Below are 20,723 nucleotides of genomic sequence, written 5' to 3'. Positions count from 1 at the left end.
AAATCTGTCGAAAAGGTCGAGAGAATCACAAACTTTTCAACCGATATTTGCTTTTATTAACCATTTTTTGACAGTTTAGTTAGCATTTAAAAGTGGAGTGTTTTTTATCTAAACAACCAGGCAAAACTATGGTTGTTTGCTCCTTTTTCTCAAGCTGGATTTCTCTGTTTAAAGAATTTGTTTATCAGTATAAAATACTGTTGGGTCGTGATACCGCCGATCTCACACACGCACGAACGAGGAAATAAAGCACGCAAACGATATAACGTGGTTCGGTGATAATCCACCTACGTCCACGGAGAAGATGACCGGAATCTTATTGATGGAACTCTCAATACAAGAACTTCACACTCACAATCTATCACTCTAAGCAAACGCTAGCTAGTGCAAGAATTCTCTTCTAATTGTGTGTGTAATCTGTGTTCTGCGTCTCTCACTACTGAGCTCTATCGAGTTATTTATACAAGATGCAATCAAGAAATAAAATCCAACTAACTCTATTTCCCAAAGTTAGTTATAACCGCTGCTCGGCTAAAACCGAACTGCCATTCTCGGCTATCAACCGAACTGCCTTTCTCGGTTATCAACCGAACTGCCTTTCTCGGCTATCAACCGAACTGCCTTTCTCGGCTAGCTCAAAGCCGAGCTTTATTTCTTGATCTCTTCTCGGAGCTGCCGAGGCTCCACCACTCGATCACAACCGGACTCAAAACCGAGCTTCATTTCCGAGCTCAGAAGCCGAGCTCCAGTAGTTTGCATGGACACACTTTCACAAATCTCCACCTTGTCCTTGCAAAACTCCATCAATATCTGGATTCCCTTCTCAATCCTTGTTACAAGCTTCAACACTCCACAATCTCAACCAACTTCAAACAATGTTTGAATTTCGAAGTTGGCAGAGACTTTGTCAACATGTCTGATGCATTTTCTTCGGTAGGAACTTTCACCACATTGATCTTTCCACTTTGAATCTCATCTCTGATGAAGTGTCTCCTCACATCTATATGCTTCGACCTCTCATGGAACATTTGATGTTTTGCTAAACATATAGCCGAGTTGCTGTCACAGTTAATCTTCACTGCTCCCAGCTTCATTCCTAAATCTTCCAAGATTCCTTGCAACCATTTTCCTTCCTTTGCAGCCTCAGTCAGAGAAATATACTCAGCTTCGGTTGTGGACAGTGCAACCACAGACTGCAAATTTGATTTCCAGCTGATTGCTGTGCCATATAGTGTGAAGATGTAACCACTCTGAGACTTTCTGTTGTCTAAGTTAGCCGCATAATCCGAGTCACAGAATCCTTCTAGGACTTCCCTCTCCTCAGACCAAACTCCACCACCAAACTTCAAGCCAACCATGACAGACCCTTTCAGGTATTTCAGAATCCACTTTAGTGCTGCCCAGTGATCCCTACCTGGATCAGCCATATATCTGCTTGCAACGCTTATGGCATGAGCCACATCCGGCCTTGTACATATCATCAAGTACATCACACTTCCCACTATATTCGCATAGGGTATCAGACTCATTTCCCTTCTAGCTTCATCTGTCTTTGGCTCTTGTTCTTTGCTAAGTTTGAAATGGCCTGCCAATGGAGTGGAGACTAACCTTGCATCCTTCACTTGATACTTTTCTATCACCTTCCTGATGTAATCAGCTTGAACCAACCTCAGCTCCCTTTTTCCTCTGTCTCTGATGATATCCATCCCTAGGATCCGCTTTGCCTCCCCAAGGTCTTTCATTTCAAACTTCTGCTTCAGTTCCTTCTTGACAATCTGCAGCTCATTCTTGCTAGATCCAGCCAACAGGATGTCATCTACATACAGCAATAAGTAGGCAACTATCAGATCTCCCCTTCTCTTGATATATACACAGCTATCAAAGTTTGATCTCTCAAAATCCATCAGCTCCATCTGCTCGTGGAATTTCTTGTTCCACTGCCTACTACTTTGCTTGAGGCCATATAGGCTCTTTTTCAGCAAGCAAACTTTCTTCTCCTCTCCAGGTTTCTCAAAGCCTTTAGGCTGCATCATATAGATCGTTTCCTCTAGATCTCCATGCAAAAATGCTGTCTTCACATCAAGTTGATGCAGCTCCCAGTTGAAATGAGCAGTCATGGCCAATAAGATCCGAATGGAAGTGTGCTTCACCACTGGAGAGAACACCTCTGTGTAGTCAATACCCTCTACTTGTGTGAATCCTCTAGCAACCAGCCTTGCCTTAAACCGTATGCTTTCAACTTCCCCCACCTCTACTTTCTTCTTAAACAGCCATTTGCAACTGATCAGCTTCTGAGTCCCTGGATCAGTCACCAAAATCCAAGTCCCATTTTTCAGCAAGGACTCTATTTCTTCTTCCATGGCCTTGATCCATTTCTGACTTTCCTTGCAACTCATGGCTTCTTCATAGGTTGAGGGTTCTGAAAACATGAGTACTTCTGCTACACATAGAGCAAAGAAGCTCATGTCATAATCTGAGAATCTGCTAGGTAGGCCTGCATTTCTTCTTGGATTTCTTCTGGCCCCTTGAGCTGCAGCAGCTTGCTGCACTGGTGACTCCTGCTCACCTGTGTTCTGAGTATGTTGAGAGCTAGTTGCTCCACCTTCTTCTTGATTTCCTGTGATCACAACATCCTCATCAGTGTCTGTTCCAGCAGATTCTCCACCAAACTCAAGGTTTTGCATTTCAGAGCTACTGCCACCACCAGAGGGCTTCCCATCATCTTTAAATGGCATCTCCTCTTCATTGAATGTCACATCTCTGCTCACAATGATATTTCTGCCTTCTCTATCCAAATTCCACAATCTGTATCCTTTTACCCCATCTTGGTATCCCAACAACACACATTTCTTTGCCCTTGGCTCCAATTTACTCTGCTTAATGTGTGCATAAGCAGCACACCCAAACACCTTCAAGGCTGAGTAATCACCTAGGCTTCCATACCATCTTTGATCTGGGGTCTCATTGGATATAGCAGATGATGGACACTTATTGATCAGATTAGCTGCAGTAGAGACAGCCTCTGCCCAGAATCTCTTTGGCATTCCAGAGTAGAATAGCATGCACCTCACCCTTTCTAGCAATGTCCTATTCATTCTTTCTGCCAGCCCGTTCTGTTGAGGATTTCTTGGCACGGTCCTATGCCTTCTTATCCCTTTCACCTTACAGAAACTATCAAACTCCGCAGACAGAAACTCCATGCCATTATCAGTCCTTAGATATTTAAGCACTGAGCCCTTTTCATTCTCATATCTAGCATGCCATTCTCTAAATTTTTCAAAAGCTTGGGACTTCTCTCTTAGAATGTAAATCCACACTTTTCTTGAGTAATCATCTATGATGGAGATGAAATACTTACCTCCACCTATGGATTCAGTTTGGGATGGCCCCCACAAGTCACTGTGGGCATACACAAATGGGGCTGATGAAGTGTGTTTCCCACCAGAAAATGGCAGCTTCTTTGCCTTTCCTAGAATGCAAGATTCACATTTCTTTAGGCTGTCTGATGCACTTAACTTCATCACTCCTTGTTTAGCCAGCTCTCTTATGCCTTTCTCACCCACATGTCCAAGCCTGGCATGCCATAGATGCAGGTCTTCTGTCTGGGCAAGATTCACAGCATCAACCACGGTTTCACCCAGCAAATAGTATAGGCTGTTCTTTCTCTGGGCCTCCATCACAATTCTGGTGCCTTTTGTTACTGTGAGGATCCCATCACCAGAGTTGAATCTGCACCCTTTTGACTCTAGCATTCCAAGAGATATTAAATTTCTCTTGATTTGAGGAATGAATCTGACTTCTGTGAGAGTCTTCATACTCCCATCCTTCATCCTCAATCTGATGTTCCCAATGCCCTTGACATTGCACACTTGATCATTTCCTAGCATCACTGATCCTTCCCAAGCTGATAATTCTTGGAACCAAGATTTGTGTGAGCAAATGTGGAAGGAGCACCCTGAATCCATGATCCAGCATTCTTCAATCTTGGCCCCTGAGTGGATATTCAAAGCTTCATTATCTTCAACATCCTGAGCCAGATCAGCAGTCTCTATGTTCCCAGCCTTTTCTTGCTCTTGTTTCCTCTTCCAAGCAAAACAATGCTTCTTTAAATGGCCCGGTTTCTTACAGTAGTGACAGCTTCTCTTCTCCTTCCATACTCCACCTTCTTCCTTCTTCTGGAACTTCTTCTTGGAACCCCTTTTATTCTGATTATTTTTCACATGCAGACTCTCAGCTACTGGATCAGTTTGTTTGTTATTAGCCTTCTGCGATTCCTTCATCTTCAATGCAGAATGAATCTCTTCATAGGTGACCTTGGTTTCTCTTCCAAGAAGCACTGCATCCTTGAAGTGCTCATAACTTTTAGGCAGGGAATTGAGCAACATCAATGCCTTATCCTCATCTTTAATGACCTCATCGATATTCTCAAGATCATCTATGCATTTCCCAAACTCCTCGAGCTGTTCAGAAATGCTCTTCCCATCTGAAAACTTGAAAGCAAGAAGCCTTTGCTTCAAATGTAACCGGTTCGCCAGAGACTTGGTCATGTACAATGACTCAAGTTTCCCCCATACTCCTGCAGCCGTCTCCTCCTTGGAAACTTCCCTTAGCACCCTGTCCGTGAGGTTCAAGATCAGGGTGCTATAAGCCTTATACTGCATATCTTGAAGCCTTTGCTTCTCCTTTTCATCAGCATCAGGTTTGCCTTCTTTAGCGTCACCTTCATTCTTCAAGATATCCCATAGGCCTTGCTGCATCAAGATGGCCTTCATCTTCAGCCTCCACAGCCCAAAATCGTTTCTCCCGGTGAACTTTTCCACCTCGAACTTGGCTGTAGACATTTCTCAAAACGAGCGGTGGGCAATCGCCAAGATCAGCTTATACAACGGAACCTCTAGACACGAACTCACCCAGAAACCAATCAATCGGCAAATCGTGGAAGTCTTCCCACAGACGGCGCCACTTGTTGGGTCGTGATACCGCCGATCTCACACACGCACGAACGAGGAAATAAAGCACGCAAACGATATAACGTGGTTCGGTGATAATCCACCTACGTCCACGGAGAAGATGACCGGAATCTTATTGATGGAACTCTCAATACAAGAACTTCACACTCACAATCTATCACTCTAAGCAAACGCTAGCTAGTGCAAGAATTCTCTTCTAATTGTGTGTGTAATCTGTGTTCTGCGTCTCTCACTACTGAGCTCTATCGAGTTATTTATACAAGATGCAATCAAGAAATAAAATCCAACTAACTCTATTTCCCAAAGTTAGTTATAACCGCTGCTCGGCTAAAACCGAACTGCCATTCTCGGCTATCAACCGAACTGCCTTTCTCGGTTATCAACCGAACTGCCTTTCTCGGCTATCAACCGAACTGCCTTTCTCGGCTAGCTCAAAGCCGAGCTTTATTTCTTGATCTCTTCTCGGAGCTGCCGAGGCTCCACCACTCGATCACAACCGGACTCAAAACCGAGCTTCATTTCCGAGCTCAGAAGCCGAGCTCCAGTAGTTTGCATGGACACACTTTCACAAATACTCCATACTAGTATTAAAAAAGGTCAACGTGAAAGAATTTATTTATTTTTAATATGAAGAATAAAGGGAATGCATTTCGTTCTTAAAATCCATGTATAGAACTGGGAAGATCGTTCAACTTATTTTGGAATATCTTGAAACTCAAAGTCTTCAGAAGTAATTTTGTTTGAATAGATGGGAATTTTGATTGAGAAGTAAAAACTGTTGCTTAGTGTGGAGGGAATTTTGATTGAGAAAATACATAGAAGGGAGGTGGGGGAAGTGGCTAGTCGAGAGCATCGGTAACCGGGGACCACGAGAGGTGCGGTGGGCTCTGGGCCGTGACTAGCACCGGTGTAGAGGTGGGAGCTCGTATCTTTCGAGCGGTTCCAACGCTTCCAATCCGTACGTTGCAGTGCATGATCAAACCGGACTCATCATTGCCGACATGTCAAAAGATCCAATCCTCGAAAAAAAATAAATTGGTGAAGATCGCTAGAAAATACATAAAAATGAATTCGACATAAGCAAAAATGACTTGATTGCGATCGTCTTAGCATATACATTGATTCTTGATTCAGAAATTCTCTACCTTTTCTATTTCTCAATTTCTTTATTTTGTAATAAGTATCTTAAAAGTTTGAAATTTCAATACAAATTCCCTCTTCAAAGATGAACTTTATTGATGTAAACTTTTTATTGGTGGAAAAACAACAAGCAATAACTTCTTTTATTGACTTTTTTTTGAAACTTTCATCATTGAACTTTTGAATGTTGGTTGCTTAAATTAAAGATCTGAATAATTGAGAAGTGAGAAAAAATTAAAAAATGACAACATTTAAAACTTGGGAGTTAAAAAATTACCCATGATAGTATATACTTATAACATTTGAATAAGGAGAAGTGATCAATGTATAACTATTTTTAAATCCATGACTAGAGAACAAATCTCAGTCACACATTATATAAATTTAAAGATTAAAATAAAGGTAAAACTATCTTACATATTTAATTACCAAATAAGTGCGAAAGGCTATTTATGGAAAACAGATCTGTTTCCAAATTCACGCACCCCCTCTCCACCATTCCAGACATTAATAACTTCTGCAATTGAAGACTCGCGAATAAATTTCCTGCCTACGATTGATACGATCTTCATCTAGAGTCGAGCGCGTTTTTTATCGAATCAATGAACAATCTTCTCTAGCTCTCTAAACACAGCACCTGCAAATTGTTAGTTTCACGATCTGAATTAATCTGCTTGAGCTTGTTAGTTTCACGATCAAATTAATTTCCATATTCAAGATCGAGAATCTCATCTCTCACAATCTCCATTGTTATTTCTAGATTTCTCACTAGAAACTGTCAATTAAACATTAGATTTCATGTCATCTTACATCGGATTTTACTAGTTTAGATTTCACGCTAGAAATCGAGAATCACTCGTCATCACTCAAACACAAAATCTCAATTTACCGTCTGAAACCGAGATCAGACCATCTTCATGCAATCTCCACGTATTACTCATGGAATATGATGTTGCAAGATCATATATGATGTTTAGAGTGAAGTGTATTGAGCAAATAGCGAAGTATATTCTAGAAGCCTTAGAGTGTATTGTTTTTTTCATTTCAGTGAAGTATATTGAGCATATAGTGAAGTATGTTCCTCATGCCTTATATTGTACTGTTTTTTTTTCATTTTAGTGAAGTATATTGAGCATATAGTGATGTATATTGTGCATATAGTGAAGTATATTCTGCATGCCTTGTAGTGTACTGTTTTTTTCATTTCAGTGAAGTATTTGAGCATATAGTGATGTATATTGTGTACATCATTGAACTTTTGAATGTTGGTTGCTTAAATTAAAGATCTGAATAATTGAGAAGTGAAGTATATTAAGCAAATAGCGAAGTATATTATGGAAGCCTTAGAGTGTATTGTTTTTTTCATTTCAGTGAAGTATATTGAGCATATAGTGAAGTATGTTCCTCATGCCTTATATTGTACTGTTTTTTTCCATTTTAGTGAAGTATATTGAGCATATAGTGATGTATATTGTGCATATAGTGAAGTATATTCTGCAGGCCTTGTAGTGTACTGTTTTTTTTATTTCAGTGAAGTATATTGAAAATATAGTGATGTATATTGTGTACATAGTGAAGTATGTTCTGCATGCCTTATAGTGTACTGTTTTCAATTTTAGTGAAGTATATTGAGTATATAGTGATGTATATTGTGCATATAATGAAGTATATTTTGCATGCCTCTTTTAGTGTACTATTTTTTTCAGTGAAGTATACTGAGAATAGAGTGATATATATTGTGCATAAATGTGAAGTATATTCTGCATGCCTCTTTCAAGATCATATATGATATTTAGAGTGAAGTAAATGTTGTTTACAGTGAAGTAAATATGATGTTTGATATTTCAGTGAAGTATATATTAAGCAAATAGTGAAGTATATTCTGGATGCTTTATAGTGTACTGTTTTTTCATTTCAGTGAAGTATATTAAGCAAATAGTGAAGTATATTCTGGATGCTTTATAGTGTACTGTTTTTTCATTTCAGTGAAGTATATTGAGCATATAATGATGTATATTTTGCAGATAGTGAAGTATGTTCTGCATGCCTTATATTGTACTATTTTGCCACTTTAGTGAAGTATATTGAGTATATAGTGATGTATATTGTGCATATAGTGAAATATATTCTGCATGCCTTGTAGTGTACTGTTTTTTCATTTCAGTGAAGTATATTGAGTATATAGTGATGTATATTGTGCATATAGTGAAGTATATTCTGCATGCCTCTTTGAGTGTACTGCTTTTTTTTCAAGTGAAGTATATTGAGCATATAGTGATGTATATTTTGCAGATAGTGAAGTATGTTCTGCATGTCTCTTTCAAGATCATATATGATGTTTAGAGTGAAGTAAATGTTGTTTATAGTGAAGTAAATATGATGTTTAATATTTCAGTGAAGTATATTAAATAAATAGTGAAGTATATCCTAGATGCTTTATAAGAGTACTGTTTTTTCCGATTATCCAACTATTGCTCAAAGACAAAAAATCAAAAACTTATAAGAGATTTTAATTTTACAATATGGATTAGAAGAAAACGCAATCGCAGCAATCATGCGGCGATAAACGTATACAAACAGCTAAGAAACACGATTGAGAAAAATAGCTAGAAATAATCAATGAAAACGAGTAAATTTGTAGATAATATTCACTTCAGCGGTTGGAGATGGAAGAAACGGTAGCTGGAGGCGGAGGAAACGACAAATGGAGGTGAAGGAAACGATGTTGGGTGAATTTCCAAAGAGTAAAGAAGAAAAGAAAAAGCGCAGACGGAGTTGAATTTTAAAAATGAATAGAATAGGGTAATTGATTTTAACCTTAACTCAATTGTTAAATGTATATTATACCCCCACTTTGTTGCAGTGAACTAATTCTTTCTTATAGTGAAGTAAAATTTGGATTAATTTTGAAATCCTATGCTGAGTCTCAGCCCTTAATTTTTTTATCTTGTGGCTGAAATTTATTCTCTAGTTATACATTTAAAGGATAGTTACCTTATATCACTACTCTTTGAATAAGTATTCATATATTTTGATGGTAAATGTGATCATAATTGTTATAAACGTTGTGTTATGTAATAGGAGTATATAAAATGTAGTAAGTAATTATTATAAAATAAACAATCTCCAACGTGAAAATCAATCATCATTATCTATTTAATTAGATTTATGGATCAAATTATACAAGAGTAGCATTCAAATTTTGCTTCCACGACGTACAACAAAACATAAAATCAAGAAAATAAATAATTGTGACAATTGCTATACCTTGGCCGAACCGACTACACCCTTTAATTCTATATATAGTCCAATAGAGAAACATAGGGCGTTTTTGAGCCTCTACAAATCATTTCCAAAAGAACATAGAAACAATAAATTATTTCACAAAGTGCTACTAATATTTAGTTTTCTACCAAAAAGCAATGATGCATGCAAACCAATTAGTATGAAGCTCATTTGACAAAGAAATGAAGAGATAAATCGAAACATAAATCCATTCATACATTTGAGAATCGAGCATGGCTCCACACCACCAAAGCTTACTAGCCTAGCACCTTACGAAGAAGCCGAGTTGATCAACTCTTTCTGGCCCGTTGCAGGCTCATCCGGGAACGGCTGCAATAACAAACGACAAACCAATCATGCCACTAAATACTTCACACATTTTCACAGCAGAAATTGAAGAATCGCTTCTCTACAACCGCTCACTCAAAGAGAGATACGAGCTACATGTAATAGACCGCGAGACAAGAACTAGATCGACTGAACAAATAATAAGGCGATTTCTACAAAGATTCGAGTTTTCTTATTTCAAGTGTTTTTCGATGGGACCCTTTTGGCTTTTGTGTCCTACGAAGGAGATTTGGTAGCTTACCGCAGCGAGCTCTTCTTCGTGTTTTGGGATGAAAGCAGTGTCCACCTTCCCAGTTTTAAAGTCCTAGAGCAAGTAGAGACAGAATGTGAATACAGAAGTTCGTAGAGACTGGTAAAATTAAGCAAGTCTGAGAAAATTGCAACGGATGAATACCTCTACTTCTAGGATCAGCTTATGGTAATCGATCGTTGTTGGAACACCTGGCCACAGAGAATCATTTTTTAGAAACTATACTAAAGAATGGAAAGATGTCCATATGTTAATGAATAGTAAAACGAGTGCAAGATGTCGGAGATTTGTTGAAAACGCCTTTCATGCGGGATTAGATATGCTAAGGCACCGATGAAAATTCTCAAATATAAAGACATGATTGCATAGATAGATAGATGTGTCTTGTTTACCTGTAATAATAGTGTCGTTAAGAGCCCTTGTCATGCGCTCGATTGCCCTTTCCCTCGTCGGACCCCAGACAATAAGCTGGAGTATAATATTCATCGCACTTATTAGGACATCGAAAAGATAAGATCCACTTTGGCTAGATTTTCAAGAAATGCATAGAAAGTATAAGTAAAATTAACGCATAATTAGCTGACCTTTCCTAGAAGGGAATCATAGCTCGGTGGAACTACATAATCTGGGTAAACATGGCTGTCCATTCGCACAAACGGACCTCCAGCGGGCAAATAAGTAGTTATTCTCCCTGTTCAAGTGGTCGAACAATTCATTAGTTCGTAGATTTGATTTTAGGATGAAATAAATTTCAAAATCACAAGCAAACTTTGGACTAAGGCTGTCGATCCAGAAAGTCGATACCTGGTCCGGGTCTGAAATTTTTGAAAGCGTCTTCTGCATTAATACGGCATTCTATTGAATGTCCACGGAGCACAATGTCATCCTATAGAAAGAGGCTTGTATCAGTTAATGATCACATTTTTAATTTCCGGGTGCCATGAAGATCCTTACCTGTGTGTATCGGAGCTTCTCGCCACGTGCAACACTGATCTGCTCTTCGATTAGGTCAACGGAGGATATCATTTCAGTGACGGGGTGCTCGACCTAACATCATCACATCAAGGAGAAAAATCAGTCGAGAATGTTACGGTGAAATCTGATAAGTCGTTATTTTGGAGATGATCCGAGACTCTTTATCTTTTACCTGGATCCTAGTGTTCATCTCCATGAAGTAGAATGAGCCTCTTTCATCCAAAAGGAATTCGACCGTACCGACTCCTATGTAGCCTATGGATGCAGCTGCTGCAACTGCCGCGTCACCCATGGCTTTCCGAAGCTCCGGTGTCAATGCAGGAGAAGGTGCTTCTTCTAGCAATTTCTGATTTCTCCTCTATAGTTGGAAAAATGATAACTAATTAACAAGTCATAATTCCACACTTGTCTAGACCTCGAATAATCTATATACGATGTTAGAGAAAAACTCAAACAAAATACCCTTTGCCATTATGTTATGTACAGAGAGAAATCTATGTGTCATCTTAGCTTCATTAAACGGGTAAAACTGTGTAACATCAAGCCGGTCAGAAAAGCAGCGTGCTTTCGCACAACAAAGCCGGGCTGCAAAAAAGATGACCTAAAATAGAAGATATATTACCTGGATGCTACAATCACGCTCCCCAAAGTGTACGACATTACCGAATTTGTCAGCCAAAACCTGCGAAGCAACAGAAGCCATAAGGTGTCACTGATAGTTTAGCTTGTGAATCAGTAATACAAATATGTTTACACAGAGATGCAATGCCAAAAACGAAATATTAATAATGTTCATATATTTAAATAGCTTTGATTATTTAAGTAAATGTCATCAAGTTAAATTCAAATTTAATATATTAATAATGTTAATGTAATAATATACAAGCATACCTGAAACTCGATATGCCTTGGATTTTGGATATATTTCTCGAGGTACACACCATCGTTACCAAAAGCAGCCGCAGCTTCACTTTTAGCTTGCTGTCGAAACGAGGCAGTATTTCAGTCACAATGAATTACCCAAACACCTCAAATTTCAGTGATTGGCTTGCAGAACTATGATAGTAGAGGGCATCCGAAAATAGATCTTTCGTGGAAGAGCACACATTACCAAGAATAGAAAATGGGTCTTTGAGGACTGGATAAGCAGTTTGTGCTTCTCACTGTCTCAATGTTTTTCCAGATCGACTATTTTCGTATTTAAATTTATTGAAACAATATTAACCTAGCGATATAAGGAAAAATTAAATTACTCAACCAACGGATAAAGTAAAAAAACGGAGTACCTGCATCAACTTCACAAACTCATCACGCTCTTTCGCAAGGCGCATTCCACGTCCTCCACCACCTGCCGTTGCCTTCAGGATAATAAAAGCATTAGATTAGCACATCTTTTTCTTGACGGAGTTATCATGCACAATTCTTTGTAAGATTACTGTTCGTAAAGGTCTATGCAACTTGAGTCAAATCGGGTAACTGCGTTTGTACTTTTGGTGCGTCGAGATGTCAAACATACCTTTATCATGACAGGATAGCCGATCTCATCAGCAAGTTTAATTGCATCTTCAGTACTCTGTAATACAGAAGTAGCTAGTAAGGAGAAAAAACAATGTGAAGAAGTGAATGAAGATTCAATATAGGATTTCTTACGATAAGACTTATATGAAGTAACAATCTTTACAAAAAGCAGTACCTTTAACAGCCCATCACTTCCGGGGACAGTTGGAACTCCAGCATTCTTCATTGTTTCTCGGGCAGTTGATTTGTCGCCCATTACCCGAATGCTGTCAGGCTGCAGTTCAAGTTCAAAACCCATGATTTTAACGCGTCTAGGAATTTTAGGAGACCATTTATTGAATGAATGCCGTGATTTGGAAGAACCAAATCTCATTTGGAAGAAGGTTTAACTATATAAGGCTTCGATATACAACGTCTGTCCCATTTAGAGGTTTATTTCGATATGGACAGAAACCTAATAGCCACTGGAAGAAACTAATTATCCTAAGAAAATTAATTAAGAATTCCAAAAATCTAAAAGGGACTGAAATGTTAGCAATCGTAAACAGTAAACCAAATATCTGACCAAATTGCATTGTTAATGTAGCTACATAGTGGTAAGGTAAGGATAGACGGTATGATGTTGACTTTATATAAACACTCTGAAACAAAACTTACATTTGGTCCAATAAAGTTGATTCCATGCTCTCGGCACATGTCAACAAAAACAGCATTCTCCGAAAGGAACCCGTATCCGGGATGCAGCATAGTACAATCACGGCTGATGGCAGCAGATAAGACATTTGGAATCACCAAGTAACTGAAAGAAAAAGAAATTTAATTTATTCACCCAATCGGGAATATTATGGTTACAGAGTGGTATGATTTGATGATAAAAAAACGAAGAAGCCTTACGATTGACTGCTCGGTGCTTCTCCAATGCAAACAGCCTCATCAGCAAGTTTCACATGAAGAGCATCTTTATCGATTGTTGAGTAAACCGCCACACAAGGGATTCCCATTTCATGGGCTGTCCGAATGACACGGACAGCAATCTCTCCACGGTTAGCCACCAGAATTTTATCACCACGGCACGTAGCAGCAAGCGTTCCACCACGCTTTCCAGATTTAGTACCACCTCGAGAAGCCTGGACTCTCTGACGAGGGAAATTAACCCTATTCCCTGCCATGAAGCTACACTGGGAGCTCCTGATTCCGGGTGTAGCCTCCATGAATAAACCCTACGATGCACAATATTTCACAAGTTTAGAAACACGCCAAAACTATGAACTGAATTTACTTGATATAGTGAGGAAGGTTGAGCTTGAAACACAGCCACAAACATCACGGTCATGACTTCATTCGACTATCAAACACTCGATTCTCCACTATTCTAGCCAGATCAAACACTCTATAAAAAGATAATCAACTCAACTGAAAAGAAACAGAGCAGAAAATTCTGAAAGGGGACCTTCTAAATTATATTGAATCGAATCACATGGACTAAAGCATACATATAGCATATTATACGAGACGTTTATAAACAGGCCAGAACTTTGAAAGAGTAGTAAGGATGGTTAAACTTGAATCACGCAGCCACGGACATCATAGTCCATGACTTCATTCGACTATTCTAGACGGATCAAACACTCGATTCTCCACAATTCTAGACAGATCAAACACTCAATAACAAGTTCAACTAATTCAACTGAAGAGAAACAAAGCAGGTAATTCAGAAACGGGCCATTGTAATTGAATTGCATCGCATAGACAAAACCATACATATTTCATTATTCAACATTCAATAAATGGTCTAGAACAAAACGAAAACCAAATTATTTTGAAACCCATGTCTTGCCATCAGCCCCAGGTGTAAATACACAGCTCGGTAAACAATGCATGTGTTATTCATTTATGTTCATTATTACTTGTGCGTTCATTTCCTAAGACAAACACTCAGTAAGGGGGTAATCCGGAAACATACCTTTTGCATAATCCCCAGACATAAGTACACAACTCGATAAAGAATTCATGTGCTTATTCGTTTATATCCGTGATTACTTGTGCATTTATTTCTTAATTGCATCGCATTGACAAAAACAAACATTTTGCATAATCTAGCACTCGTCTAAACTAAAACAAAAAACCAATACTTTATACACGAATAGAAATATTCCAACAAAAAAATCAAATCAGATGAACTCACGGGACGCGAGCAGACGGAATTGCTGCAAAATGTCATGGCCGCAGAGTCCATTTTCAGATCAACCTAATCTGTAAATTTCGCAAACAGATAAAAAAATCAAGAAATTGAGAAATGCGGCGGAATAAGCTTGAAAGCCACGTTTACCTCGGGAGTGAGCGTGAAAAAAAAATCGAATCTTGATCGAGGTTTGAAGCGGAAATGGGAGAAATTGATGTTGGAGAGAGAGAGAGGGAGTGAAGGTGGAGATTTGAAGAGAATGAAGAAGTGGAATTCGATGAAATCGAGGTTAAGTAGTTGGGAGATTTGAGTCGATTCCTCCGCCCAGAAAAGAGCTGGATTTCTTGTGCTTATTTGGCGGTGCTGACATGTAAGGATTAGGGTGACTGTGCGATTAAAATTAGTTGCTTATTTATCATTTTATTTAACAATTTCGATCTGAAACGAAATCCAATTCGATTCCTCTTTTCTTCTTCTTCACCACCTTTTGTTAACAAAAGTTTCCTTGCTCTTCAATCCAATAATAAGGATCAAGCGAGTTGAGCTCGCATGGGCTTTCCCCAATCCTCACAGATCGGCATTCGCTTCTGATAATGGGAAAACACAATCTCCTAATCTACACCACGATCGCCCTCGTCCTCCTCTTCCTCGTCTCCCGCTCCCCCAACAAATCCCAGCCCCAGGAGACCCACCACCGCCGCCGCCTCAAAATCCGCTCTCACTTCCCCTTCTCCCCTCCCTCCGATCCCCACCACCACCACGACCCCCCTCCCGCCTTCGACCCCCTCGTCGCCGACATCGAGCTCGCCCGCGAGGACCGCCAATGGGAGCACCTCTACTACCAAACTCACCACGATTCCGATTCCGATTCCGCCTCCGAATCTCCGGACTCATCTCCCGAGCCGGATCACGAATCGCGACCCGAGTGGGAGGATTTCGCCGACGCCGAGGACTTCCTCAACGACTCGGAGCGCTTCAATGTCACCAATAGGCTGATGCTCCTTTTCCCCAGGATCGACGTCGACCCCACCGACGGACTCGCCAGCAAATCCGAGCTGACTCAGTGGAGCTTGCAGCAGAGCCGGAGGGAGGCGATGCATCGGAGCCAGAGGGAGATGAAGACTCACGACAAAGATGGAGATGGATTCGTCACTTTTGCTGAGTATGAGGCTCCTAGCTGGGTTAGAAGTGCCGGTGATTTTTCCCTAATTTATGTTTAATTGCTTTGAATTATTGGTTGCTGGTTTAGGGTATTGGTAGCAAAATGCCTAATTGCAGAGTTACAGCTTCATTTTCTTTATCAATTGCTGATTTAGGGTATTGGTAGGAAAATGCCTAATTGCGAGTAACAATGGCTCATTCCAGATAACACTTCATTTGGATATGATTTTGGCTGGTGGAAGGAGGATCATTTCAATGCATCTGATGCCGATGGTGATGGTCGTTTGAATATCACAGAGTTTAATGAGTGAGTTTGTGACGGTCAACTTGAAATGCTAACTATCTTAGTGAATGAAGGAAACGAAGCCGTTTTACCATTACTGTATTTCTATGTTCGACGTTGGCTTAGCTGCTGCTTTTATGTTTCCTTTTTGTTGTAGCTTTCTTCATCCAGCTGATACCTCCAACCCCAAGCTGATTCTTTGGTTGTGCAAGGAAGAAATAAGGTGCTTCGATTTCTATAATCTGTTTTGCTTGATGTTTGGTTCCATTGCGCCCCTGTTTTCTGGATTTTTTTTATTTGTGGATGTATTATGCACTCCCTCCGTCCCCTAAAATAGACTTTGGGGATGAAACAAGTTTTAATGCGAATTTGGTAAAGTGTAAGAGTGTAACAGAAAACATAGTTGAGATATTGTTAGTGGTTAGTGGGACTCATATCATTAGTAATGTAATGTGCGGTGAAAAAGTTTTCAGAAATAGAAGTTGACTAATTTTGATGGACAGACTAAAATGGTGAAAGTTGACTATTTTTTAGGGACACAGAATGTATGTTGTAAATGTCCTCGTCTGATCAAATCCACTCTCTTTGCTCAGTTAGTGTCAAAATACATTGTTAGAACTTAGATGGCGTGGTGTTGTGGCTGTTGTTAAAGGTGCGTAACAAGATATTAATAGCTGAATTGAACAGCTCTTTCCGAGAATATTTGCGAATTTAGGGAAATCATTGTTTTTCTTCTTGTTGTTTCCAACTCTGACAATAGGATATCAATATTTAACTTCAAGATTGTATCCCTTTCCCCCTTTCTTATTTTTACTTATTGATGCCATCCACACATGCTTTTTGGCTTTTCAATCTTGCTAGCTAGCTTAAAGTTTGTAATCCTTGATACCAGATGAAATTCTTCTAACATTTTCTAGTTTTCCAATATAGATTTCTACTGCTTTGTGGTTTGTACTCGTTAACATGTTATTCTGATGCGTGATATTTGCTAGTCAGAGGGCTGTGCTATGTAGTTGTGACGAGTTATGCATATATTTGATATATATAGCTGGTAATGTCCCCAACTTTGAATGTTCGTATGAAGCTGTAATTTGTTCTTATTGTTATGGTGATTGGTTTATACGTACTTTCTTATGTTTAGATACAAATAAAAGTTGTCACAAGTGTTATATTTTCTATACTCATGTTTATATCATCCATTTGTTATGGTGGAACATTGTGATACATATTTACTGGCATGATCGAGTTTTCTGCATACACTAATCGAATCAAGCTAATTTGGGGTGTTAATTCAGGTATAGAGCATTTCATAAACATGAGCCGAACTTGCTGTTTAAAAGTGATTAATTAACGTCTTTAATTTTGGTGATGCAAGATAATTTATGATATCCAGTCAACAGAGAACAATAAGTAGATACCGTATTGCCATATTTTCATGATTTTCTTTTGTTGTGTCTGATATACATTTCGGCAGTTATCTCCATGAGCTGACTGAAGAGCTCGTTGTATTACATCATGCCATGTTGCTCATATGATACTGTACTATCATTTGTGATTTGTTTGTTTCAGGGAAAGGGATAGAGACAAGGATGGTAAGGTCAATTTTGAAGAGTTTTTCCACGGGATATATGACCTGATTAGAAATTATGTGGAGCCACACGATACCGATGAGCATGAGTCTGATGATTCAAATGAGGCCTCAGCCAAGATGTTGTTTGTCCTGCTTGATAAGGACGGTGATGGGTAACCAAGCCTAGAATCTATACTTTATTTGACCTATTTGTTCATCAACATGCTTCTATGATTGCAATGGTAGCTAAGCTTATTTTGCCTGCTGTAGATATTTGTCCGATGTAGAATTACTACCCGTTATTGAAAAGCTCCACCCACCGGAGCATTACTATGCTATACAGCAGACAAACCATATATTGCACCAGGTACTTAACGCACTATGATTTAAATGAGTTCTATAGTTTAATTCTACGAATTCAGGTATTACTTGCTTGTAGATAAAATGCTTCAATATCCTAAACATTTTGATGAGTTGATTTCAAGGAGCAAAAATCAATTTTCATGAACTTCGTGCATTATACGGATGGTATAGTAGATACATACGAATGCTGATGCATTCGAGGCTGACATTACCAGTCCAGATGGTTCCGTCACTCTTCTAATTACAAAAGGATTTTGAAATGAAAAAAGGATAAAGCTACTATTTTCCTCTCAAAGAAATACCTTGTTATATGCTGCAAAATGTATGTTGGAATAAGTACTAATTCTGCATATAGAAACACCCACACATGAGAGAGCATAAGTTTACTAGGCTTGTTCTTATTTAATTGAAGTGATGCATGTGAGGATTAAAACTCTCTATAAATGACTGCAGTATATAATTCTGAAGGTTTTCATCTTGTGCACTCCACTTTTTAACAGAAAATGCTACTTGGCCTTGGCTTCTCGGTTTGATCAGTTGTCTGTTATAATGTTAATATATTAATTGTTACCATCAATTTTAACAGTAAATCGTAACTTCATGCTGATAAAAATTGCACTTGATCAGACAATGGTGAAGTTTCTGGTTCCTATTTTTTCAGGCTGACGGAGACAAGGATGGACGTCTGAGCTTAGCAGAGATGATTGAGAGTCCATATGTTTTCTACACTGGTGTCTTTAGTGAGGATGAAGACAGTGGTGATTATGTAGTTCATGATGAGTTCCGTTAGAGACCGGAGTAATGGGTGAGGAAACCTTTTAAACGCACTTTAAAAGTTAACATATGCTTGTTTCCTCCTTACGATCTGGAAAAACTTGCTCAATTTTGTTGTATAGCAACAAAACATTTCACTCGCGTGTTTTTTGCTTAAATTCCAGTATGCTATGTAGGACGAGGCGATCTGTTAAGACGTGGATCGCGGCGAAAATCTTGATTTGCTCATTGATATGGGAGGGATATATAGGATTATCACTTGAGGTAGTTCTTCAAGTAATGCATTTTTTACAGTTTTGGTTATTCTTTTATTCTTGTATAGTTCTTACATACTTTAGAAATTGAGTATATTATTTATACCCTAAATCTTAAATTCATCTGAGAATAGTTGGTTGTTTCAAATGAGAGATTTTATTTTCTAAATTAGTGATGAATTTGCTTCACAAAATGCTAGAGGAGTTAGATTATTTCAACTTATTTGTTCTGTATTTTCCAATTTATGTCTTATTATGTCACATTAATATTGAAGTTATACCTTCATCCCAGATGGCTGCATTCTTGAATAACATTGGATTTTAGATGAAGTGATTGATTGTGATAAAGTGGTGTGAAAACGTGATTGAATATTTTAATAAGAGAGAATGAGAATTTTAATTTCAAATATGGAAAGTGGATATCTTGAGTAGGACAAACTGAAAAGGAATAAGACATCTTAGTAGGGACAGGGGGATTACAATCATACAAGCATCGAAGATAATTATTTGCTAGTAGTATTTATTTCGTATGGGCCTTTTTTCTCTTTTAGCCTAGGCCCCCAACATGTCTGGGGCCGGCCCCACCCACCTTGTGCGGATAGGGGTCTGTCGATTAAGGGGGTGTTCGGTTGGCAAGATTAAATCTCATGATTAAATATGTATCATATTTGGTTCATAAGATTGAACCCTTCAAGTTAATCCTAGATGGATAGTCTCATGATAATCAGTCATAGCCTCTCCCCTCCAACTAAAATAATCTCACAACTCAATCTTAGATGGATAGTCTCATGATATTAGTCATGGCAACCGAACGCCACCTAAGTGTACTATTGTGTAGTGTAGTAGTCTTGTTTACGTACACTAAGGATTCGTTTGGTTTCCAGTATTGCTCATAACAAGAGATTATGTTTATATTTATCTTGTTTGGTTACTTTTTCTATAAAAAAAATTGACTTGTGAAATAGTAGTATCTTGGCCGTCTTTAAAGTACTATGATTGCATTATGTTTGACGATTGTCCATCTTAATCTACCCTATAAATAAATTAGTTGAATATAAAGTTTATTTTGACGCATCTCATATTGTATCTCAATAAACATCAATAAAGAGAATCCAATGTTATCCTAATGAAAAAGTAGACATAGAAAGAGAGAATGCCTTGCCTTTTGTGTGGATTTTGTTATCGAGTCGTTTCTAATAATAGGGCCAAACCTTAGTCAAAATGCAAATGAGTAAGGAAAATACTCCTTTTTAAATAGTGCACACTGGGTTGTTATAACATTTAGTTTAATGGAGTAGTAAATATTAACTAAATTGATTTGTTAATGGATAAAGTGGAAGGGTTGTGAGTGGATAAATAATAATCATCCGTACTAAAAATTGTAAGCTAAATAAATAGAAAATTTTGATAACGATAAAAAAAATTGTGCCCAAAAAGTGGTGATAGAAATAAATGTTGCAAGAAATTCTAAGATAAAGAATGGTCATTATTTTATAAGTGAATATGAAATTCAATTTATGGAGTTGGGAAGGGGAGGCAATTAAAGCAGAGAAAATGCAATAAGATGAGAAAAAAATCCAAAAATTGATTGTATTAAGTCCATGTCTTATTATTAACTTCCCATTTTGACTAGAATGTCACCTAAAATGT

The 20,723-nt window shown here is 38.4% G+C and overlaps 2 protein-coding genes across 3 annotated transcripts; one reads left to right on the top strand and one right to left on the bottom strand.

The window, feature by feature from the left end:
• Positions 1–9,374: 9,374 nt before the first annotated feature.
• Positions 9,375–15,005, bottom strand: LOC121807633 (biotin carboxylase 1, chloroplastic-like). The gene is made up of 17 exons (XM_042207906.1): positions 14,816–15,005; positions 14,672–14,739; positions 13,381–13,706; positions 13,144–13,285; positions 12,662–12,760; positions 12,485–12,541; positions 12,255–12,326; positions 11,860–11,949; positions 11,591–11,650; positions 11,141–11,326; positions 10,948–11,040; positions 10,798–10,879; positions 10,578–10,684; positions 10,386–10,461; positions 10,138–10,184; positions 9,985–10,047; positions 9,375–9,725 (listed from the first exon to the last, which is right to left on the bottom strand). The coding sequence occupies exons 2-17, from the start codon at positions 14,720–14,722 to the stop codon at positions 9,666–9,668; spliced, it is 1,611 nt and encodes a 536-aa protein (XP_042063840.1). The 5' UTR covers positions 14,723–14,739; positions 14,816–15,005; the 3' UTR covers positions 9,375–9,665.
• Positions 15,006–15,117: 112 nt separating this feature from the next.
• LOC121807635 (calumenin-B-like) lies at positions 15,118–19,242 on the top strand. Of its 2 annotated transcripts, none has more exons than XM_042207908.1 (7): positions 15,118–15,862; positions 16,034–16,136; positions 16,270–16,335; positions 17,682–17,855; positions 17,953–18,049; positions 18,707–18,850; positions 18,996–19,242. In XM_042207908.1, the coding sequence occupies exons 1-6, from the start codon at positions 15,262–15,264 to the stop codon at positions 18,833–18,835; spliced, it is 1,170 nt and encodes a 389-aa protein (XP_042063842.1). In that variant the 5' UTR covers positions 15,118–15,261; the 3' UTR covers positions 18,836–18,850; positions 18,996–19,242. The 2 variants fall into 2 exon arrangements, with proteins under 2 accessions (XP_042063842.1, XP_042063841.1); XM_042207907.1 differs by having other exon boundaries at positions 18,984–19,242.
• Positions 19,243–20,723: the final 1,481 nt, after the last annotated feature.

Source organism: Salvia splendens, chromosome 6 (genome assembly GCF_004379255.2).
Source record: "Salvia splendens isolate huo1 chromosome 6, SspV2, whole genome shotgun sequence".
Lineage (NCBI taxonomy): Eukaryota > Viridiplantae > Streptophyta > Magnoliopsida > Lamiales > Lamiaceae > Salvia > Salvia splendens.
Note: the sequence above shows the minus strand (reverse complement) of the source record. Positions and strands in the feature narration are given on the sequence as shown.

Coding starts and splice junctions, on each gene's coding strand:
- LOC121807633 (XM_042207906.1), bottom strand. CDS start 14,722: ATGGACTCTGCGGCCATGACATTTTGCAGCAATTCCGTCTGCTCGCGT. Junction 10,462..10,577: donor ATGATTCCCTTCTAGGAAAG/GTCAGCTAATTA, acceptor ATTATACTCCAG/CTTATTGTCTGGGGTCCGAC. Junction 9,726..9,984: donor ACGAAGAAGAGCTCGCTGCG/GTAAGCTACCAA, acceptor TTGTTATTGCAG/CCGTTCCCGGATGAGCCTGC.
- LOC121807635 (XM_042207908.1), top strand. CDS start 15,262: ATGGGAAAACACAATCTCCTAATCTACACCACGATCGCCCTCGTCCTC. Junction 16,137..16,269: donor AATATCACAGAGTTTAATGA/GTGAGTTTGTGA, acceptor TTTTTGTTGTAG/CTTTCTTCATCCAGCTGATA. Junction 17,856..17,952: donor CTTGATAAGGACGGTGATGG/GTAACCAAGCCT, acceptor TGCCTGCTGTAG/ATATTTGTCCGATGTAGAAT.